The sequence below is a fragment of the Pristiophorus japonicus genome, chromosome 2, assembly GCF_044704955.1.
Source record: "Pristiophorus japonicus isolate sPriJap1 chromosome 2, sPriJap1.hap1, whole genome shotgun sequence".
Classification (NCBI taxonomy): Eukaryota; Metazoa; Chordata; class Chondrichthyes; family Pristiophoridae; genus Pristiophorus; species Pristiophorus japonicus.
This window is the reverse complement of record NC_091978.1, coordinates 278,736,967-278,762,019: the sequence shown is the minus strand read 5'-3', so window position 1 is coordinate 278,762,019 and position 25,053 is coordinate 278,736,967. Positions and strand designations below refer to the sequence as shown.

General features: G+C 43.2%; 1 protein-coding gene across 2 annotated transcripts in view; it reads left to right on the top strand.

Annotated features, from left to right (window-relative positions):
• Positions 1-25,053, top strand: part of mnd1 (meiotic nuclear divisions 1 homolog (S. cerevisiae)) — a 45,406-nt gene that overhangs the window by 3,217 nt on the left and 17,136 nt on the right. For both annotated transcript variants that reach the window (XM_070864571.1, XM_070864579.1), the window contains exons 2-5: positions 6,457-6,522; positions 12,313-12,370; positions 20,114-20,262; positions 24,524-24,598. In XM_070864571.1, coding sequence (XP_070720672.1) covers positions 6,457-6,522; positions 12,313-12,370; positions 20,114-20,262; positions 24,524-24,598 — 348 coding nt within the window. The remainder of the gene's footprint in view (positions 1-6,456; positions 6,523-12,312; positions 12,371-20,113; positions 20,263-24,523; positions 24,599-25,053) is intronic.

Genomic DNA, 25,053 nt, shown 5'->3' with positions numbered 1-25,053 from the left:
TCGTGTCAGGCATGCAGACAATGTGGCTCACCCAATGGAACTGATCGAGCGTTGTCAGTGCTTTGACGCTGGGGATGTTGGCCTGAGCGAGAACACTGACGTTGGTGCGTCTGTCTTCCCAATGGCTTTGCAGGATCTTGCGGAGGCAGCATTGGTGGTACTTCTCCAGTGCTTTGAGCTGTCTGCTGGAAATAATCCACATCTCTGAGCCATATAGGAGGGCGGGTATACACTACTGCCCTGTCGACCATAAGCTTGGTGCCAGATTTGAGGTCCTGGTTTTCAAAAACTCTCTTCCTCTTCCGAAGGCTGCGCTGGCGCACTGGAGGCGGTGTTGGACGTGGTCATCGATGTGTGCCCTTGCTGATGGTAGGCTCCCGAGGTATGGAAAATGGTCCACGTTGTTCAAGTGGATTTTGATGACCGGGGGGCAGTGCTGTGTGGCAGGGTCAGGTTGGTAGAGCCAGTGCAGAGTGGCAGAAATCTCGGAGCCGTGGGAGTGGAGAGACAAGAAGGCAAGATCCAAACCTGAGGATGTTCAACAGACCTTTCTCTTACGGATGTTTAGTGTAACGCCCATTCTTTCGTACGCCTCGGTGGAAGTGTTGACGATGGCTTGGAGTTTGTCCTCCGAGTGTGCGTAGACGCAAGCATCATCTGCGTACTGTAGTTCGATGGCAGAGGATGGGACGGTCTTGGATCTAGCCTGAAGGTGGAACAGATTCCCATTTGTTACTGCACGGAATGCTGAGCTGGGGCAACGTTTCCAGTCTGAGCCCCTGGATTGATGTTTTCAGTTTTCTCTCTGTGAATCTTGGGATATCTCTCTCTCCCTCCCCCTCTCTCTTTCCCCCCTTCCCCCTCCCTCGCCGCCTTTCCCTCGCTGCCTTTCCCTCTCCCTCTCTGTTGAACATCCTCAGGTTTGGATCTTGCCTTCTTGTCTCTCCACTCCCACGGCTCCGAGATTTCTGCCACTCTGCACCGGCTCTAAAAGCTGTCTGGAGCACCGTCAGATAAAAGGACAGCTTTTCCACGCTGAAAATGGTTCCGGGGGCAGAGTGGTAGCGGTGCGCACTTTAAGCGCACGAGAGTCGGCGGTGGCCCACAATGTTGCAAGACCTCCCGGGCCAAATCTATGTCGGGGCGGCCAGTTGAGCCCAAAGCGGCAGCCATTCAATTTTGACGCATGGCCGCCGCAAACGGTCCTTCCCGAGACCGTGAATTTCGGGGCCAACGTGTCTCCAGACCCACATCAATGTGGTTGACTCTTAACTGCCCTCTGAAATGGCTTAGCAAGTCACTCAGTTGTACACAACCGCTACGGAAAAGTCACTTTGGGAGCACCTTCATCACATGGACTGCAACAATTCAAGGCGGCGGCTCACCAGCACTTTGTCAAGGGCAATTAGGGAAGGGCAATAAATGCTGGCCTTGCCAATGACTGCCACATCCATGAACAAATAAATAAATAAAATTGGGAGGGAGTCAACATTGACTCCTGATTCCATGAAGTCTCATGGCTTCAGGTCAAGCATGGGCCAGCAAATCTCCTGCTGATTACCACCTAGCGCCCTCCGTCAGCTGATGAATCAGTACTGCTCCATGTTGAACACCATTTGGAAGAAGCACTAAGGGTAACAAGGGCACGGAATGTAATCTGGGTGGGGGACCTCAATTTCCATCACCAAAAGTGGCTCAGTAGCAGCAATACTGGCCGAGTCCTGAAGGACATAGCTGCCAGACTGGGCATGCAGCAGGTGGTGAGAGAACCAACACGAGGGAAAAACCTACTTGACCCCGTTCTCACCAATCTACCTGTCACAGATGCACTTGTCCATGACAGTATTGGTAGCAGTGACCTCACGCAGTCCTTGTGGAGACAAAGTCCCGTCTTCACACTGAGGACACCCTCCATCATGTTTTGTGGCACTATCACCATGCTAAATGGGATAGATTCACAACACATCCAGCAACTCAGAACTGGACATCCATGAGGCTGTGGGCCATCGGCAGCAGCAGAATTGTATTCCACCACAATCTGTAACCTCATGGCCTGGCATTTCCCTCACTACGATTACCATCAAGCCAGGGGACCAACCCTGATTCAATGAGGAATGCAGAGGAGCAAATGCAAGGAGCAAGTACTAGGCATATCTAAAAAATTAGGTGCCAACCAGGGGAAGCTGCAACACAGGACTACATGCATGCTAAACAGCAGAAACAACTTGCTATGGACAGAGCTAAGCGATCCCACAATCAACGGATCAGATCAAATCTCTGCTGTTCCAGTCGTGAATGGTGGTGGACAATTAAACAACCAAAAGGAGGAGTAGGCTCCATGAATATATGCCCATCCTCAATGATGGCAGAGTCGAGCACACAAGTACAAAAGACAAGGCTGAAGTGTTTGCAACCATCTTCAGCCAGAAGTGCTGAGTGGATGATCCATCTGGGCCTCTTCCTGAGGTCCCAACCGTCACAGAAGCCAGTCTTCAGCCAATTCGATTCACTCCATGTGATATCAAGACACAGCTGAGCGCACTGGATACAGCAAAGGGTATGGGCCCTGACAAAATCCCGGCTGTCGTGCTGAAGACTTGTGCTCCAGAACTAGCCACAACTCTAACCAAGCTGTTTTTGTACAGCTACAACACTGGCATCTACCCAACAATGTAGAAAACTGCCCATGTATGCTCTGTCCACAAAAAGCAGGACAAATCCAATCCAGCCAATTACCCCATCAGTCTACTCTCAATCATCAGCAAAGTGATGGCAGGTGCCGTCGACAGTGCTATCAAGCAGCACTTGCTCACCAATAACCTGCTCACCGATGCTCAGTTTGGGTTCTGCCCAGGATCATTCGGCTGCAGACCTCATTACAGCCTTGGTCTAAACATGGACAAAAGAGATTAGGTGAGAGTGACATCAAAGCAGCATTTAACCAAATATATCATCAACAAGCCCTAGTAAAATTGATGTCATTGGGAATCAGAGAAAACACTCCACTGGATGGAGTCATACTGAGCACAAAGGAAGGTGGTTGGAGGTCAATCATCTCAGCCCCAGGACATCACTGCAGGAGTTCCCCAGGGCAGTGTCCTAGGCCCAACCATCTTCAGCTGCTTCATCAATGTCCTTCCCTCCATCATAAGATCAGAAGTGGGGATGTTCGCTGATGATTGCAGTGTTCAGTTCCATTCTCAACTCCTCAGAAAATGAAGCAGCCCATGTCCGAATGCAGCAAGACTTGGACAATATTCAGGCTTGGGATGATGTGGAAAGTTACATTCATGCCACACAAGTGCCAGGCAATGACTATATCCAACAAGCGAGAGCCTAACCACCTCCCCTTGACATTCAATGGCATTAACATCTTCAAATCCCCACCATCAACATCCTTGGGGGTCACCATTGACGAAAAAATTAACTGGACCCAGCCCCACACATACTGTGGCAACAAGAGCAGGTCAGAGGCTGGGTATTCTGTGGCAAGTCTCTCATCTGACTCCCCAAAGTTTAGCTCTCCACAACACTCAAGAAGCTTTACACTATCCAGGATAAAGAGCTTGTCTTCACTTGGTTCCACGGCAACCTGTCTGAACGTATTTCCAGTAGTGGCTTTCCCTCCTCCTCCTGCTCATCACTCCAGAGTGCCACAAGGATCTATCCTTGACCACCCGTCCCTCATTCCTCGCCTACTCATCTATCGAAATGCTGTCACTTGGGTACATTTTCATATAGAAAGTTAAGTTCCATATGTATGATCTATCTCTCCACTGCTTCTGTCGACCCCACAACCACCTTGCTGTCAGACTACCAGTCTGATATCAAATCGTGGATGAGTCAAAATTTCCTTCAATTGAATATTGGGATGACCAAAGCCATTGTTTTTGGCCCTTGCCATAAACTCTGCTCCCTTACCACTTGCTTCAATCTCTTCTGGTTATTTGCTGGGGCTGAACTAGTCCACAAATAACCTTGGCATCCTGTTTGACCCAGCTTCAAACCCCATATCCTACCTATTGCCAAGACTGCCTATTTCTAAGTCCACAGCATTGCTCACCTCTCTCTACCTTGTCCCATTGCCACTGGAACCATTATCCATGCTTTTGTCACCTCTGCACTTGATTTCTCCAACGCCTTCAAAACTCAGCTGCCAGTTTCATATCTTTCACATCGCTTCTGTCCTCGCTGATGTGCTGTGACTCCATGTATAAAAAGAAGGGTGAGGAAAGCCTATTGGGCTCCACCATTATTTGTCTTATCCATTAAATGGTGCAAGCTTCATGCACCATCTCCCCAATTGCTTGTACTGTAAATTCCTTGCTGATTCCCTAAGGCTGTGGAGCAAATTCCAAGAGACCATTGTTGCCCATGATGCCTGACGAGCTATACTTCTAACCCACGTATGTCCCAATGTTATTAAGAATATAGGATTGTACATGATCAAAAAATGTAATTTCTTTACATTGGACCAGCCTGAAAGGTCACAGACTTTCTACCCCATTCTACTACATTCTTAGTTGTAGAAAAATAAATAAATTTGCTGTCTGCGTGTTCTGGGACTTGCAATAATGACTAAGTAGGGCGAAGAAGAAGCCACAAAAGTGAAAAAATGAGTATATTTAGATTAAGTTCAGAAAATGATCATGGAGCAAATTTTCCCTATGTGCAAATGAATGTACCATTGATGGCATTTACATAGAAACATAGAAAATAGGTGCAGGAGTAGGCCATTCGGCCCTTCGAGCCTGCACCACCATTCAAAAAGATCATGACTGATCATTCCCTCAGTACCCCTTTCCTGCTTTCTTTCCATACCCCTTGATCCCTTTAGCTGTAAGGGCCATGTCTAACTCCCTCTTGAATATATCCACTGAACTGACATCAATAACTCTCTGCGGTAGGGAATTCCACAGGTTAACAACTCTGAGTGAAGAGGTTTCTCCTCATCTCAGTCCTAAATGGCTTACCCCTTATCCTAAGACTCTGTACGCTGGTTCTGGACTTCCCCATCATCGGGAACATTCTTCCCGCATCTAACCTGTCCAGTCCCATCAGAATCTTGTAAGTTTCTATGAGATCCCTTCTCATCCTTCTAAACTCCAGTTTATAAAGGCCCAGTTGATCCAGTGTCTCCTCGTATGTCAGTCCTGCCATCTCGGGAATCAGTCTGGTGAACCTTCGCTGCACTCCCTCAATAGCAAGAATGTCCTTCCTCCGATTAGGCCCTGTACAACTGCAGTAAGACCCCCCCCTGCGCCTATACTTAAATCCCCTACCTATGAAGGTCAACATACCATTTGCCGCCTTCACCGCCTGCTGTACCTGCATGCCAACTTTCAATGACTGATGAACCATGACACCCAGGTCCGTTGCACCTCCCCCTTTCCTAATCTGCCGCCATTCAGATAATCTGCCTTCGTGTTTTTGCCCCCAAAGTGGATAACCTCACATTTATCCACATTATACTGCATCTGCCATGCATTTGCCCACTCACCTAACCTGTCCAAGTCACCCTGCAGCCTTTTAGCGTCTTCCTCACAGCTCATACCGCCACCCAGTTTAGTGTCATCTGCAAACTTGGAGATATTACACTCAATTCCTTCATCTAAATAATTAATGTATATTGTAAAGAGCTGGGGTCCCAGCATTGAGCCCTGCGGCACTGCCTGCCATTCTGAAAAGGACCCGTTTATCCCGACTCTCTGCTTCCTGTCTGCCAACCAGTTCTCTATCCACGTCAGTACATTACCCTCAATATCATGTACTTTGATTTTGCACACCAATCTCTTGTGTGAGACCTTGTCAAAAGCCTTTTGAAAGTCCAAATACACCACATCCACTGGTTCTCCCTTGTCCACTCTACTAGCTACATTCTCAAAAAATTCCAGAAGATTTGTCAACCATGATTTCCCTTTCATAAATCCATGCTGACTTGGTCCAATCCTGTCACTGCTTTCCAAATGCACTTTATCATCTTTATTTCATCTTTATTTCATCTTTAATAATTGATTCCAACATTTTCCCCACTACTGATGTCAGGCTAACCGGTCTATAATTCCCTGTTTTCTCTCCCTCCTTTTTTAAAAAGTGGTGTTACATTAGCTACCCTCCAGTCCATAGGAACTGATTCAGAGTCGATAGATTGTTGGAAAATGATCACCATTGCATCCATTATTAAAATGTTCATTACTAAGATGGTGAACTAACATTCTCTGGCATCCATCACCTAATTGTTTCGTAATACAGTAATGCATTTCTTCCACTGAGCCTGCCTACATTGCAAATGATTATCTTGACAGGATAGTGGATCTACTTATAATTTCTTTCATTAAACAAATTGGCATTAACTGCAAAATTACTGCTTGTGATCCAAACAATATCCATCAAAGCCTATAAATCGAGTAAGCTTACAGTAATATTTGCTTTTTATGTTGATCCTTGAATTCTTAGTCAAAAAAGAAGGGACTGAGTATTGAAGAGAAGCGAACTCGTATGATGGAAATATTTTTTGAAACAGTGAGTAATGCTGAAAAGCTGAAGTACTCCATTAGTATTGTGTGTTTTACAAGTTGATCACTGCACAGCATATGAAGTAACAGAAACTGATAATGAAATGTTAATTGTTTTGCACAAGCTAGTTCCTTTGTCAGAATAATAATTGGCTGATGGGAATAAGTAAACAATTTATAATGATCAAGAATACATACTTTTACTTGGTTTGGGTGTGGCACTCATTGTATCTGTTGCATTGGGATGCTCCCCATCAACAACAACTTGCATTTATATAAGAACATAAGAAATAAGAGCAAGAGTAGGCCATTTGGCCCCTCGAGCCTGCTCTACCATTTAATATCATGGCTGATCTGATCATGGACTCGGCTCCACTTCCCTGCCCGCTTCCCATAACCCTTTACTCCCTAACCGCTCAAAAATCTGCCTATCTCCGCCTTAACTATATTCAATGACCCAGTCTCCACAGCTCTCTGAGGCAGAATATTCCATAGATTTACAACCCCCTGAGAGAAGAAATTCCTCCTCATCTCAGTTTTAAATGGGCGGCCCCTTATTCTAAGACTATGTCCCCTAATTTTTGTTTCCCCTATGAGTGGAAATATCCTCTATGCATCCACCTTGTCGAGCCCCCTCATTATCTTACAAGTTTCAATAAGATCACCTCTCATTCTTCTGAACTCCAATGTGTATAGGCTCAACCTCTCTTCATAAGTCAACCCCCTTAACTCCGGAATCAACCTAGTGAACCTTCTCTGAACAGCCTCCAATGCAAGTATATCCTTCCTTAAATACGGAGACCAAAACTGTATGCAGTACTCGAGGTGTGGCCTCACCAATACCCTGTATAGTTGTAGCAGGACGTCTCTGCTTTTATACTCTATCCCCCTTGCAATAAAGGCCAACATTCCATTTGCCTTCCTGATTATTTGCCTTCCTGATTACTTGCTGTATCTGCATACTAACTGTGTTTCATGTACAAGGACCCTGGGTCTCTTTGTATTGCAGCACTTTACAATTTTTCTCAATTTAAATTATAATTGGCTTTTGTATTTTCTGCCAAAGTGGATAACCTCACATTTTTCCACATTATAATCCATCTGTCAAATTTTTGCCCACTTACTTAGCCTGTCTATATCCCTTTGCAGATTTTTTTATACCGCCTTTTAATGTAGTAAAACGTCCCAAGATGCTTCACAGAAGTGTTATCAAACAAAATTTGACACTGAGCTACATAAGGAGATATTTGGAAAGGTGACCAAGAACTTGGTCAAAAAGGTAGGTTTTAAGCAGTGTTTTAAAGGAGGAGAGAGAGGTGGAGAGATTTAGGGAGGGAATTCCAGATCTTAGGGCCCAGGCAGCTGAAGGCATGGTCACCAATGGTGGAGCAATTAATATCGGTGATGCGCACAGAGATGTCGGAGGAGCTTACAGAGATAGGGAAGGGCGAGGCCATGGAGGGATTTGAATACAAGGATGAGAATTTTAAAATCAAGGTGTTGCTGTACGGGGAGCTTATTGTAGGTCAGCGAGCACAGGGGTAATGGGTGAACAGAACTTCGTGCATGTTTGGATACGGAGATTACTCGAGGGAGTGAGACTTAACCCGGGTATTTCCATAGCAGTGAAGACAATAGCCTGGATTTTATGTTCAGTGCTGAACGTACGGCGCTAGCCGTTCATTACACTTGCACTTACCCACAGACTGGGTTTTGTACTGGAACTGGCGGGTACTGGGAAGCAAAAACAGTCTGCCGCCCTCTACAGGAGATCTTGAACCTGTGTGAATAGCACAAACAATGATGTGTCTCCTTTACCAATCAGATTGAAGAACCCGTACTGAAATGCGCAGGCCTGAATTTTAATAGGGAGACAGGTTGGGGGTGGGGTGTCACTTGGAAACAGTCGGGAAACCTGTGAGACCTGCCGAACTTAACAGCAGGGCCTGATTTGCATTGGAAATCTCTGTTTCCGACCTACAGCCAGCCAGATTGAGAGGCTGACTGGCTGTGGACGGGTAGGACTGTGGCACTGCGCTTCAGATGGGAGGGAGGGATCGCGTGGGGACCAGGGGGTGATCATCGAAGGGCTGGAGGAGCGGAGAGGGTTCGGGGCACATGGATGATCATTGGAGGGCCAGAGGAGCTGGGGTGGGGATGGTGCCCGGTGATCGTCAGGAGGCCGGATGGTCTGCTGGAAGAGGGGGGGAGGTGGGGCAGCTGATGATCGGGGGGACCAGGAGCAGCATGGGATGGGGGGGCAGGATCAGAAGCCTGCGCGGGGGGGAATCGGAGGCCGGGGAAAATTTGGGGGGATCGGAGGCCTCGTGGGGGGGGGGGGGATCCGATCGCGGCGGGGTAGGCTAGGCAGGGACACTTGATCCAGGACGTAACTGCAAAGGCACTTGCATTCTGGATCCAACTGTTCTCTCCTTACTTTAGCTGGCATGTTACACGAGGCCTGCAAGACCCGACCAACTATAGTTAAATTTAAAATGCAGGTTAAATCTGAGGCACGCCAGCCTCATTACAATATTTAAATGGGCGATCCACCTTCTGGGAGCAGGTTGGCTGTCTGCCCCCCCATCCTGCCTCTGTTCAAATTGAAGTAGGTGTGTTGGGGTTGGGATTCAGACTTTAACTTCCAACCCGACCTCAACCCACCCGTTTTTTGGGGGTTAAAATTCCCCGCGCAGAGTCTAAACCAGGAAGTGTATGTTAAATTATGTACGGAAAGAAAAAGATGGGAGAAAGATAAAAGACAAAGGAAAAGTTTTTTAAAAATGATAAACATTTAAAAAAATCTCCAACAATAATTAAAATCTGAAGGATGAGACCCCACACGTGTAAAAGTTAATTTTCCGTGTCAGAGAGGTTGTTTGACAGTAATTAAGATTTATCACACCATTAAAAGTCCATTTGTATGTGAATGGACAAGTCCTAACTTTTCCTGGCATGTTTAGTGGTTAGCTGTCACTTAAGTACTGCAAATTCACACCCTTCCATATATTTTAATGCTGAGTCTCTCAATGAGATACTGGTTTAGCACAGCATCTGCAGGAGCAGGGCAACTCAGACAGTAACTTCATAATTTCTGCGTTTAACTACGCTTATGCAGACGCCGGAAGTTGCTGTCCGATTTACTCTTTAATAATGGTGAGCGCTGATAGCCTTGTGTTTTTTCTACTGTCTTCCTTCTATAAAACTTTTTTCAACAATGTGTACTTCCTTAGACTTCCTATTCTGCTTTCAAACAGTACAAACTAAGAAATTTGCTCAAAAACATAGGTTTTCCTTTCTTGCTCAAAAGATATTTCAGGCAACTGTTTAATGCTATTATGGGAAATTGACCATTAACATCCACAATTTAATTTCAGGCCAAATTTTGCAGATTGTTAAAAAGTCTCTGTTCATAATGAGTCTATAATTATCAGTAACAAATTAAACCTGAAATTCTCTGCTTGTTCCTGTGCATAATAGGCAATATTTTAGAATCTTAATTTCTGTGACTCTTGTGGCGTAAGCCAAGCCTCTTTTCCCTTGTGGAAGCAACCAGTAGCTAAGGAATCTGCTGTATTTGTACCGAATATTCTTGGGTGCATATTTAGATGGGTAGAGAGAGCACATTAGGAGTGAAGTAGAAAATTGTATGCAAGTGACTTTTAAAGGCAAGGGGGCAATTGAAGTGGAGAATCAGAACAGGGGGACAAAATATTCTGAAAGGCTCAGAAAGCATCTTAACACATTCTCGGCCATAGCCAAGGCTGAAGGGGAAGAGAACAAAAAAGGAAACCCAAGGCACAGCTACAAGTCTGTAGGTTAGTGACCGAGCAGTCCAATAATTGGCCTCCTGTCTTATGGCTGCTGAAGTGGAGGTTGTGCTACTTGATATAGGTGCAAACAGGGTGGCCCACTAAACCACTCCATGGTGACATCCCCATAGTTGAGTATTCCAGCATGCCTGCAGGGATGTGTAGTCAAGTTCCATATCACATCTGACAATTATTGTTGCTGGATCTACCAGACCTATGCTGTAAGGTAGCTGCAGTTGTCCTTGCAGTTCTATTTCTGGCTGTCTAATGACCCAGACCCTGTGAAGATTGTTTTCCAGCAACATTGCTACATAAGTGTGCCAGGGCCTACAGATATGATTTGTGATATCTTGGAAGATATAACAAATCTGGATACATTGATTGTTCTTTCCCATGTCCATTCCTATTGTAAAACCCATTGGTGCTGATGGAAACATTTTGAACAATTGCTATAAAGTCTCAAGAACCTAGGTTCCAACAGTTTTTATTAAAAAAATAATGAAAATGATCAAATAGCGACAGAAATATTAAGAATTAAAGTTACTCACCACTTTTTGAATCAGCTAGTACCTTAGCTGATTCCCTAGCAACCCTGGGCACCCATTTCAAGGAGGGTTCCTTTAGACTTTATGGGCCCAAGTTTGAGGTGCGCCGACTTTCTAAAAAGGGCGCCAAAAAGTTACCTTCCAATTCTCCCCGCTCCTCAGGACATCTTTGGCCTCGGCGTGGTGCAGCACATCCAGTGGGGGGCGAAGCCAGGTCCCAGCGCTGAAAACAGTGCCGGGACCTCTGCACATGCTCTGGCCGAATGGGCTCCCTCATCGGTGCCCTGCTGCGTTCCCTAAGGTAGGACTTCTATTTTTTATTTGTTGTTTATTGATTGATTGATTGCTTATTACTTTGGTCTTGGTGCTTTAGGTGCAGGGTTCCTTTTATTTTTTTATTAATTCATTGCTTATTACTTTTTGTGCTTTGTAAGTCTTGGTGCTAGGTGCAGGTCCTCTCAGCTTCCTTGAATTTTTTATTTGTTATTGAATGCTTATTTTTGTTTAGTGCTTTGTTTAGTGCTTGGTGCTTTAAATGTATTTATGCTTCTTTGATGTTGTTGTGAAGGTGTTTAGTGCTTCTCCCTTCCCCCCCCCCCCCCCTGCTATCTCTGGCTATCTGCGCTGATTTCTTAGCTCACCACAAGGTTTTTCTGTGCAGACACAAGTGGCCACATATGCTGGTCTAAGTTAGTTTGGAGTAACTTTTAGCTGTCTAAACTTGCTTAAATGGCCAAAACAGGCATAAGTGGCTGGTAACACCCCCTTTTGGAAAAAAAATTAAACTTAAAAAAAAACCTACCTAACTCACTTACACTGGAGCAAATTAAATGGGCAGAATTGAGATTTTTAAGATACTCCAAAAAAATCGAGTTGCTCCAAAAAAAACGGAGCAACTCCTGGGGAAACTTGAGCCCTATGTCCTGCACATCCAAATGTTGGAAAGTGGTGTCTATGATGTCGCTATTTCAAAATAAAAGTAAGTGAATTACCTGCCAGTTTGAAGTGGGCCAACACTGCCCAGAAACTTCATTGCGGAGCAAAGTGGGCAACGTTCCAGCAGGACACAATGCCTTTCCATTATTGGTCTGCCATAATGTTGCTACAATGGCTGTCGGGGGGAGGAGAAAAACGGCTAACTTGTTCCTATCTTCATTAGCAAAGACTTTTCAGCTTTCCCACAAGTCCCTTTACTATAATAGAATTACATATTAGTTTTAGTTGAAGTATTAGTTGAAATGTAGCTTGGTTTTGTATCTTTGACTATTTCCAGTGTTTTCTTCAGTTCCTAGGCATGACAAAAGCATCTCTCTATGTGCATAAGTAGTAGAATACAATGGATGGTTAGGTTTCCATTGATCCAATAGGTTTAGAAAATTCAGAATCTGTTAATGATACTTGAAGATAATGATTTACAGTAAAACTTGTTTCTGTTCTTAGAAAGATGTGTTTCAACTTAAAGATTTGGAGAAGATTGCTCCGAAGGAGAAAGGGATCAGTAGGTATCAATTTTATTGCTTTCTACTCTCTTGTCCTATGAGGCTACAGTATTTGGTAACTAGTTATGACTCAGTTTATTCTTGCACATTTAGTCATGCACAGATCAGATAATGGACAGTTGTACCAAATAACATTGGCATTCTTTAGCAATGTACCTAACATTAATATTTAAAAAAAAACTGAAACCAGTGCCACACTCAACTGGGAAATGAGTAGATTGGGTGACACATCGGTTAGCTCACTACCCTTTCACCTCTAGAATTGGATTTAAATGTAACACACTGATTGGATAAAAGTGTTTCTATGCTAGCATGAGGAAATTTCAAACAATTTTTAGTGATAGCATGGCCCAAAACTATCCACAGTTTGGTACAAATTAACCATCAGAATGGTTTATTTGATTCATAATCATGCCAGTATAAAATTGGCATCATACAGAATGCAATTTAAGTGGCATATATGCTGCATTTACGGTTGTTGTTAAAAGTTTATTACAGTGCCATTTTAATTTTTTGTTGTTGAGATTGTCAACTACTTTCCCTTCTGCCTGTTACTATTTCTAAGAAACTGTCATTCCCCACTCCTCCCTCCGATTTTAGACAGGGCAAAATGGTTTCTTTGCTTCTTGGAAGAAGAGAAGGAATATCAGGGGGAGGTAACTCCAGACTGGAGTATACTGGCAGAGGCTACTACTTGCACTTACCCATGAATCAGTGTCTCTACAGGCTTCATTTTCCAAAGGAGGCTGTTGCAGAGTCATGCCATATGCTGCAAGTGGACTTTGCAGCCCTCTTCCACCATATGTACTGCTCTGCCAGTGATTGTTAAGGTCACAGCTCCCATTACCTTCTAGGCCACAAGATGTTTCTAGGCTGCCACTAGGGACATCTGCAACATAAATTAAAGGAGCTATGTAGAGATATATAGTGAGACAAAGCTGCATTGAATTGTTATCTAAAGCTAGCCATTTCATCAGCTTCCTCGTAGGAACATGATAAGTCTGTATAATTTTATTGGGTGTCAGGATTCTCCAAGGTCCATGAAGTCATAGATTGCACCGACATGGCCGTACGTGGTCTTGATCATTGGCCATGTAAATGTCAACAGATAAAGATAACAACAACAACTTGTATTTATTTAGCGTCTTTAACATCGTGAAATGTCCCAAGATGCTTCACAGGAGTATTATGCGATTTAAAAAATTGACACAGAGCCGCATAAGTAGAAATTAGCGCAGGTGACAGATATGTTTTAAGGAACGTCTTGAAGGAGGAAAGAAAGGTAGAGAGGAGAGAGGTTTAGGCAGGGAGTTCCAAAGCTTGGGGCCTAGGCAACAGAACCCTGGCCACCAACGGTTGAGCAATGATAATCAGGGATGCTCTGGAGAGCAGAATTAGAGGAGCGCAGCCATCTTGGGGGGTTGTAGGGCTGGAGGAGATTAGAAATAGGGAGGGACGGGGCCATGGAGGGATTTGAAAATAAGATTGAGAATTTTGAAATCGAGGCGTTGCTTAACCGGAAGCCAAGGTAGGTCAGTGAGCACATGGGTGATGGGTGAGCGGGACTTGGTGCGAGTTAGGACACAGGCAACTGAGTTTTAGATCACCTCTAGTTTACGTAGGGTAGAATGTGGGAGGCTAGTGCGTTGGGATAGTCAAGTCAAGTCTAGAGGTAACAAATGCATGGATGAGGGTTTCAGCAGCGGATGAGCTAGGGCAAGGGAGGAGATGGATGATGTTACGTAGGTGAAAATAGGTGGTGTTAGTTATAAGAACATAGGAATTAGACGCAGGAGTAGGCCATTTGGCCCCTCGAGTCTGCTCCGCCATTCAATGAGATCATGGCTGATCTACCTGAACTCCACTTTCCTGCAACATTACCATATACCTTGATTCCCTTAATATCCAAAAATCCATCGATCTCTGTCTAGAATATATTCAAAGACTGAGCCTCCCCAGCCCTCTGGGGTAGATAATTCCAAGGATTCACCACCCTCTGAGTGAAGAAGTTTCTCCTCATCTCAGTCTTAAATGGCCGACCCCTTATTCTGAGACTGTGACCCCTGGCTCTGGACTCCTCAGCTAGAGGAAACATCCTCCCTGCATCTACCCTGTCAAGCCCTGTAAGAATTTTGTATGTTTCAATGAGATCACCTCTCATTCTTCTAAACCCTAGAGAATATAGGCCTAGTCTACTCAATCTCTCCTCATAGGACAATCCCCCCATCCCAGGATCAGTATGGTGAACCTTCGTTACATTCCCTCAATATTTATTCTTCCTTAGGTAAGGAGACCAAAACAGTACACAATACTCCAGGTGCGGTCTCACCAGGGCCCTATATAATTGCAGTAAGACGTCGTTACTCTTATACTCAAATCCTCTTGTAATAAAGGCCAACATACCATTTGCTTTCTTAATTGTTTGCTATACCCGCATGTTAACTTTGTGATCCATGTACAAGGACACCCAGGTCCCTTGCAACACCAACATTTCCCAATCTCTCACCATTTAAAAAAATGCTCTGCTTTTCTATTTTTCCTACCAAAGTGGATAACTTCACATTTCTCCACATTATGGGGTAGATTTTGGCTGAGCCTGTTTTTCGGTGCACTTACCTGAGTTGCGCCGCTTAAGGAGGTCCGAAGGTGCTCCGGAAAAAAATGTTGGAACTTTGGCTGCTGTCTGGCCTCTTCATTGCAGTCGTGCAGCGTGGCCAGTCGACGGGGGGGGGGGGGGGGCGGGTGGAGCCTGCGTTCTGCATTGGAAAATGTGCCGAGACATCTGCACATGCGCTGTGAAGATTACTGATGTCCGCGCATGCGCAGTAGTGCTGCGCGTTGGCAATCGACCATTACAGTTCGGGCACTGTTCTGAAAACAATAGCCAACTCCTCCCATGAGGAAGGTTACTGAGGCACAGCACTGAACAGAGACAGATAAAGACTTTTAATAAGGAGAGGTCAAATGAAATGAGTTTTGTCTTTACCCAACAATTCTTCCGCTGCCAAATGACAAAGGTAAAATACAAGCTTTTTATATTCCATTTAACTTTGCTAATCCTCATCTGGCAGTGCTTTTTTCTGACACTAGATGCCCAAAATGTAGAAGTTTTGTTCCCTTTCCCAGCACCAAGCAGTAAATAAGGTGGATTTTAATGATAACGTTTTGATGGCTTGATACTGCCCCGATGTCGGCCAGTTTGATCGCTCCAGCCCCTAGCCCAGGCTGAGTGGCCTCCCTGTTCGTTCCCCCAGACCAAGTGGCCTCCCGGTGAGTTCAGAGAGTTCTCCTGCCTGCTGGTGAGTTCTCCTGCCTGCCGGTGAGGTCTCCTGCCTGCCGGTGAGTTCTCCCACCCCTAGCCCAGGCTGAGTGGCCTCCCTGTTCGCTCCCCCAGACCAAGTGGCCTCCCGGTGAGTTCAGAGAGTTCTCCTGCCTGCTGGTGAGTTCTCCTGCCTGCCGGTGAGTTCTCCTGCCTGCCGGTGAGTTCTCCCACCCCTAGCCCTGGCCGAGTGGCCTCCCAGTGCGATCTGTGAGTTCACCTGCCTGCCAGTGAGTTCTCCTCTGTGTGTTCTGAGAGTCCCGGGCCGAGTGCTGAAGCTAGGACTTTAATTTTTATTTCTTCTTACTTTAATTGTGCGAAGGAAGGATGGTTTTGCAAGTCTGTTCCCTAAGGCTTGGTTGGTTCAGGTCCAGGTCCTCTCTGCTTCCCACCCCTATCCCAGGCTGAATGGCCTCCGATGTACTTACCAGCGCCGATTTTTTTAACTCTCCGCAAAGGTTTTCTCAAGTGGCCACATACGTTGGCCTAAGTAGAAGTGGAATAACTATTAGCTGGCCAAAGTTGCCTAAATGGCCAAAACTGGCGTAGGTGGCTGGTAACGCTTCCTTTTGAGAAAAAAAACTAACGTAAAAAAAAACGTAACTAAGTGAGTTACACTGGTGCAAAGTGATTTGGGAAACTGGGGATTTTTAAGTTAGGCCAAAAAAAGCAACCTACTCCCCAAAAAAACAGAGCAACTCCTGGCCAAAATTGAGCCCTTAATTCCATTTGCCATGTTCTTGCTCACTCACTTAGCCTGTCGATATCCCCTTGAAGCCTTTTTGCATCCTCCTCACAACTTCCATTCCCACCTAGCAAACTTGGATATATTACACTCGGTCCCCTCATCCAAATCATTGATATAGATTGTGAATAGCTGGGACCTAAGCACCGATCCTTGCGGCACCCAACTAGTTACAGCCTGCCAACTGAAAATGACCCGTTTATTCCTACTCTCTGTTTTCTGTCCATTAACCAATCCTCAATCCATGCTATTATATTATCCCCAATCCCATGAGCCTTAATTTTGTTCAATAACCTCTTCTGTGGCACCTTATCGAATGCCTTCTGAAAATCCAAATGCACCACATCCAGTGGTTCCCCCTTATCTATTCTGCTAGTTACAGCCTCAAAAAACTCCACAGATTTGTCAAACATGATTTCCCTTTCATAAATTCATGTTGACTGCCCAATCCTGTTATTATTTTCTAAGGGCCCTGTTATCACATCCTTAATAATAGTTTCTAGCATTTTCCCTACTATTGATGTCAGGCTAACTGGCCTGTAGTTCCCCGTTTTCTCTCTCCCTCCTTTCTTAAATAGCAGGATTACATTAGCTATCTTCCAATCTGCGGGAACCATTCTAGAATCTGCAATTTTGGAAGATGACCACCAATGCATCCGCTATCTCTATAGCCACCTTATTATAATTTCTCTTGTCTCGGCCTGTAAGGGACCTACATTTACTTTTGCTAATCTTTTCCTTTTTACATACCTATAGAAGCTTTTACAGTCTCTCTTTATGTTTCACGCTAGTTTACTCTCATTCTATTTTCCCTTTCTTTATCAATTTCTTGGTCCTCCTTTGCTGAATTCTAAAATGTTCCTAATCCTTTTTGGCAACATTTATAAGCCTCTTCCTTTGATCTAATACTATCTTTAACTTCTCTTGTTAGCCACGGTTGTACCACTTTTCCTGTGAGGTTTTGGTGCCTTAAAGGAATGTATGTTTGTTGTAAATGATGTATTAATTCTTTAAATGCTAGCCATTGCTTGCCTACCGTCATACCTTTTAATGTAGTTTCCCAATCTATCTTAGCTAACTCTCCCCTCAAACATATATAGTGTCCTTTGTTTAGATTTAAGACCCTAGTTTTGGATTTAACTAACTTACTTTCAAACTTAATGTAAAATTATATTATATTATGGTCACTCTTCCCTAAGAGCCCCTTTACTGCAATGTTATTAATTAACCCTTCCTCGTTGCACAATACTAGATCTAAAATAGCCTATTCTCTAGTTCGTTCCTCAACGAAAACCATCTTGTGTACATGGTGCGGCGGATATGTGGTCACAAGCTCATTAAGCTGCGGATATGTGGTCGAAAGCTCATTTTAGGGTAAAATATGACACCAAGGTTGTGAACAGTCTGGTTCAGCCTCAGACAAGAGTTGAGGAGAGGGATGGAGTCAGTGTTTAGAGAACGGAGTTTGTGACGGGGATCAAAAACAATGGCTTCGAAAATAAGCACTCGCTTAATGTGAAGCTCCATCATGTCCAGCAACAAACCATCATGCTTCCCCTGGGAGCTGTCACAATACCTTTATTTTAAGGCTGTCCACGATGACAACAGTATTTAACCCAGAAAGACAAGTCTTTGAGTGGCTCCTTGGAGATCAAGGCTATCCTCTACAGCCATTTGTAGAGAATGACACCTATGCGTGTTCCTAAGACTGCAACTGAGCAGCACGATAAGGAGGTCCATTCATGTACCAGAGTTACAACTGAGCATACAATAAGTATGTTCAAGATGCATTTTAGGAGCTGTTATCGATCTGGGGGCATCTTGCAGTATGGTCCAGTGAGGATCATAGTGGTGAGCTGCATCCTGCACATCTTTGGCTTGCAAAGAAGCCCCCACGAGGAACGCGCAGCAAAAGCCTAAAGAACATTTGGAAGCAAAATGTGTTGCCATTTACAAGAAGTTCGGATATTGGAGACCATCTCTTTTTACTATATCTACACATTATATGAACAGTCCTGTGTACATCTTTCCTCTCCCCACCACAAATACGCCATCACCTACAGATCTCTCGCTGTGTATATCAACTCACACAGCTCTCAATCATGCCATATGATCAAAGTTAGTTCCAAATCTGTGCATGTGTAGCTCCAATCTATCCTTGAGGGAGTAAAAGAGGTTGCTGGTTGTATTCCTATAAGAGTCTCGTGGGACTGAAACTGCTATCGTTTCATAGTAGTTAAGTCCTGAAATAAACCTACTGCAGGCTGTATCTCTTGTGTGACTGAGCAGGTAGCCTTCTCAGCTTGTTCCTGCATCCTTTCAGATGCGAAGCCACTAGTACTGGGCAGTGATTTGTGAAGAAAGCAGGCCTAATGGCAGCAGTGTGATCAGCGAAAATACTTTTGTGCAAGTCCACTCCAATCTATTGAATGCCTGAAGAAACAGTCTTATCTAATCTAGTAGCACAAGTTTCTATGACAGCACACTGAGAATCTATGGAGGATGCACAAATTTGCACTTGGGGCCTCTGTTCTGGCAACCAATGTTTACAGATGTCTCTCAAGCTGCAACATGCTCCAGGGTAGACTGCAGTGATGCAAAGCCATTAGGAATTATACTTATGGACACTGTCTAATGCAGTTCCCAGTATTTGCACATCGCTCTGATGCTCTGCAAGCATTTGTCTTTTTAAAAGCAGGATTGGTATATCACCCAGTGTAGTCTATTAACATGATCCAAAAACAGATTTTTTGGCTATTTATCTATTGCTATTTGTGGGACCTTGCTGTGTGTACATTGGCTGTTGTGTTTGCTGCAAAAGAATAGTGACCACACTTAATTGGCTCTGAAGTGCTTTTGGACTGCCTAAAGATGTGAAAGGTGCTATGCATTACCGTAACCACTAGGCTACTAGCTGGCTAGGCTTTGGTTCAAGTATTCCATTAGTATAACCATAAAAAAGCAAGCATTTCTACAGCAGCTTTCACATCCTCAGGACATCGAAGAATGCTTCACAGGCAATAGTGTAGCCATTGTTGTAATGTAAGGAAATATGACAATCATTTGGTGCACAGCAAGGTCCCACAAACAGTAATGAGAAAAATTACTAGTTAACCTGGATAGATAAATGTTGGCCAGAACAGAATGAGAGCTTGCCTGCTCTTGTTCAAATAGTACCACAAGATCTTTTATGTTTCACTTGAGACAGCAGACAGGGCTCATCCAAAAGTCAACACCTCTAAAAACCTAGATTATGTGCTCTATTAGGGTTTGAATTCTTTTCCTTTTGAATCAGAGGCCAGTGCGCTGACACTATACAAGACAATCTGTTTCTCTGAGAGGAAAAGCAATGTATATTCTTTAAATGCATCAGGACTCAGTTTGTGCAGCAACACAGGAAACCTCCCTAACTTCAAAAGTTTACTAGTCGCAATGTGCCACAAATTAACCATGATCTTGGTCAGCCCAGCACAATGTTGAACCCTCCTGCGCTACAACATCTGTTGATGTTGATGAATCACCATACGTTTTTGTTTCTGGCTGGCCAAAGTTTAGATGGGCTGGTGAAAATCTTGTCACACAGTAAAACCTTTCTGTCTTGTTTTAACCTTGATTCATTTTCAGTTAATTTATTGTGAGAGGCAAGTGCAAGCTGCTGTTGTGTTTTTACCATTTTAGCTTCCATGTCAGTGAAGGAAGTACTGCAGAGTCTAGTAGATGATGCAATGGTGGACACTGATCGAATTGGAACTTCCAATTACTTCTGGGCATTTCCAAGTAAAGCTCTTCATGGCAGGAAACAAAAACTGGAGCAGTTGGAGAGTCAGGTAAATGTTATTGTGTTGGAGATAACCAAAAGGTTTGGATTTAAGGAATACTTGGCATCTGTATTGGATCTGAATATTTAATTAAAATGACTTTTTATGGAAGAGGAATGAGCATGCATTTGTAAGCGCTACTACTGAGAGTTGTTTCATTTGCTTGTCTTTTTTTTTTAAACTGCTTGTCCATATGCAGTGATGCTATTTTGTGCATGCATAATATAGAAAACTGCAGAAATGAGGAAAGGATGTTTAATTTCATCTAACTTGATTTTAAGATTTCAGACTGGTCTGACTTTATTTGACTTTTTTCTTTTTATTCCAATCCGATAAACCTTGCTGCTTTTCTGAATATGTGATGTAGTTCTGCTTTGAAACTCAATGCATTGGTCAAATTTGCAGACAATACTCCGTATTCAGTACAAATTGGTCAAATACTAAACTAATGTGGGGCCTGTTGAATAATGAGAAAGCCAAGGAACTACAACATTTGTTTTATTATACTCTAATATAACAGTACAGTACCAGATAAAGTTCCATACAATAAAGTCTAAGGATTATACACCATCAGAAAATATGAGCAACATACATAGTATAAATGAGGTGAAAATAGCAAAGGATGAAGTTGAAAGAAATCTAGGGTTCTTGGGCTGGGCGCTTAATGGACTGAATCCTAACTCCCCAAAATGGGTGGGTTGGTGTCGGGTCAGAGGTTAAACTTTAAAAAATCTGAATCAGGAACCCAGCACGCCCACTTCTGGTTTTAACAGAGGTGGGATGAGGGGCGAGTGACCAATCTGCTCACAGGAAGTGGATTGGTCACTTAAATATTATAATGCTGCCTGCCTTCATTTTAAGTCAAGTCATTCTATTTTTAACTCATGTCGGCCGGATTTCCCAGGCCTCGGGAAACTGGCAGCTGAAAGGAGGCGAGAAAAGTTGAATCCATGAGTGCCTTTACAAACAGAAAAATATTTAAAGGAGGCCCTTGCAGTTAAAACCCGCGGGACATTCAGGAAGCCGTTCTTCTGGTTTTCCCAACCTTGCAACAGCCCTCTCTCTCTCTCTTCCCCTCGCCTCCCCCCCTCAACGGAACGTGCCCTCTGGGCTAAAATCTAGGCCAATATGTCAGTTTACCGTGGAGCAGAACCAAAAAATCAAACTGAGCACTGAACAATATAAACCGGTAGAGTAAAAGTCTGAGGATGTCATGCTGAACTTTATACATGTTCATCACTCTGAAGAACATGTGCTCTGGTCAAACCATACCTTGAGTACTGAGTCCAGTTCTGGTCATTAACACACAAGGAAGACATTCTAGCTATCCCTGGCTTCAGAGAGCTGAGTTACAAGGAAAGTGTTGGGAAACTTTGGCTTTCTAGCCTTGGAAGGAGCTTACTATGAGGGAATCTAAATAGTTTAGAGAAGGTAAATCTGAAACACCACTTCAAGTGAAAGCATGGCGGTAAGACAGGAGGTGCTGCTTCGTATTGATGAAAGGCAAATCGAGGAAGTTCTTCTGAATGATGAGGGTGTTGATTGAACTACTGAGTTGTATAGTGGAGCCAAGAATATTGGATTCATTAAGACAGCTGGATGCTGTGATTGGAAGAGAAACTGTAGAGCTTTCTGGATGGATGAGCTGAGATGAGATGAAATGACTGTTTTTCCTCATCCATATTGATCTTGAATGCATTAACCGAGCTGCCATTTATCTATTCAGTGCAGTCTGCTCCACAGGCCAACAGTACTAACCATGGCATAGTTACTCCTTAAGATAACTTCAATATATAAAGCACTACTCCACTCATTTTTTCTACGTCAGCGGTTATTTTCACTTCTCGAAGCCTGCCCTACTGTAGTATCTAGAGCCACTTTAAATAGCTAGGAGGCCATCCTGGAGCAATTCTGTTCATTATGTGGAAGTTATGCTTTGGACTAACATGGGATGTTGATCTAGAGGCACCAAATTCAGGAAACGCTTCTAGCCAGCTGGTCCTGAATAGCAGCACTAACTTAGAAGTTGGGGCTTCAAGATGGACTGCAACTGTTTCCATAAATTATATTGTCATAGCAGCTCAGAGTATGAGAGGAGACCTGGACTGACAGGTTTCCACAAGCGGGGAAATGATGGATTAAACTTTAAAATTAGAGAGGTAGGAGCACAGTTTATATAGAAAATGCTCCCCAAGCCCTTCCTTCTCCTTTACATTTAGCTTATGGCTTCTATAACTTATAAAAATGTCCTGTAGTTTTGTCCAAATTACATTTCAACACCTTGGTTATTGATTCTTTTCACTATTTTAAGAACTGGGTTATGTTCTCTTTAATCAGATATTAATATGAAGTTTCCTGGTGCACTCAATATTGTGCATGGTTAGTTGGCTTTCTGGCTCACCGCACTGCAGTATTCTTCGAGGATGTTTGAATTGTTTCCTTGACTCTTCCTCCTTTTTGTCTGGATTTCTACAAAGCATTTCAGATTTCTATTTGAAAACATTTCCTATTGCACATCAATAGCCATTTGGTTAATGAGGGCCTTTTTGTGCATATTCTTTTGGGATTAACTATAGGCATCAATCCCAAAATGACATGTAATAGAGAACTTTAATTACTTGATCCAGAACTTATAAACTACGGTGCATATACATTGAATCAAAATGCCAAAGGTAGGCGGACCAAGAAGTCCACTGTCTTACACTGGGAACTTTCTGTCCTCACACTTCAGACCTTTGTCACTGCATGTCAGTAGTAGTGTTCTGTTCGTCTATTGGTTTTGGGCAGTATTCTTACCTGCTTGGTAATGAACTGGGTGTGCTTGAAAATTTCAACTCCAAGGAAGCTGCATCTTGGTGATAAAATTTCTCACCACTAGGTGTCATATAGTGACTGATTTGTAATCTCTCCATATGACAGTGGTGGCAAGTTGATGCATTTCAACACTGAGAGCAGTAAAACCTGTTAACTGAAGTATTTAAAAAAAAAAGTATTAATTACTAATACTCTGTCATTTTGGTTTGAGATGAATTGAACTTTTTTTTAAACTGCATTTTAAGCTGTACTAGCAAGTTGAATAATGATTAGAAGTAGCAATATGTTGTGTAATTCCTGATAAATATAGGAAGACAAATTTCTTGGATTAATTAAATGCCATTACAGTGATATATGTTCGGAATTGGTGTACGTGAGTGGGGAATAACTAAAATTACATATATGTGATATGTGATCTTTAAAGTGGTTTTAATGAATGGGAATTTGTTGATGCAGTGTGGCTTCAGGATGTGTTCTTTGTCTTATCTGGGCTGTGGCTGTGGTGCTGGAGTGCTTGGCTGAGAGGCAAGGAGGGGATGACAATGGGTGTGGTTAACTTGCACACTTCTTGGTGGCTAGAGCAAGAGTACTATCATAGAGACCTATCGTCGGTTCGGAATTGGTGTACGTGACCATAAAATTACATTTTAAAATCAAATGTAATTCCCTCTCTTGCTACACTTGTATTATGTAAATGATTTAAGATTGGTTTATTGATTTACAGGCTATTAAAGATACTCAGTGGATTTTCTATTCTGTATTCTTTTAAAAGGTGATGACTATTTTGCTAAGTAAAATATAATGCCTAAAATAAAATTAGTGATGCAGAACATTTTTAACCCCAGTGTTTCTTAATTAATGAATTGTGGTTTTATTTATGTTACAACTTTAGTATGAAGCAAAGTGATTTCACTTTCCACTGATGCTACAATTGTAGTGCAACTGCAGCCTACATTTGATGCAGGAATCTGCATTGATTGTAGAGATAATTGAATATCACTAGATTTTGCCACTCAATTTCATATTCTGCTTTGGAAGTAATGGGGATAGAATTATTGCATATATGTTATATAAATAATTATTTTGAAAAATTGCATAGCGAAGTTAGTTCTCTATAGTTGACCTCAATGTGTGTTGGGCCAGGAATTATCTTTGCTCTGCAGGATGATCCTGGAGTAATGAATGGTTTTGGGAGAGGCCCGATGGCAATTGATGGCTAAACTTGTGTGGCAGATACGCCCAAGTCTGTGCCCCTTGAGAACTCCTTCTTTGGCTCAGTGTCCATTTTGTCTGATTGTCCCTCTGTGAAGTGCCTTGGGACGTTTCTCTGCATTTAAGGTGCTATATAAATGCAAGTCATTGTTGGTGTATCTCCATAAAGTTCATGAATCTTAAAGTTCACACATACTTCTAAATTTGCTATCTGATTTTTTTTCTTCCCTCTCTTCCATTGCAGCTCACTGAAGGAACCCAAAAGAAACAAAGTTTACAGCAAAGTATTGAGAATGCCAAAGTGGGACGTGAGAATACAGTAAGAATTTTTATGTTGAAACTTCGGAGTCTGCCTAGGCAAAAATTATGAGGTTGGTAGAACGTGGTTGTTAATAATCGGGTTTGCCTTATTTTGAATATTATAAACTATTTTAATACTTATTTAAGAATTTATAACTTGGCACTGTGACATGTTTTAAAAAGTCTTTTACTTTTTGGAAAGACAAATGTGTATCTTGCCTAATGTGTTAAATGTTAATAGGGTTGGCTGGCCCTAAAAGTAAATTGACTAACAAATATCACAGATTATCAATTTTTATCAGTGCTGACCAACTCACCAGGGGAAGGCAATCATCTTTGTACCACAGTAGCTTGGCTTTTTTTCACAAGTTCTGTCTGGAAAACAGCAAGGCAGTTTCTGTGCCAAGGTCAACCTCTTTGACTGGCAGTGTTGTTTTAATGAGAAGATTCCTTTTGTATTATCCTTATTTGTCA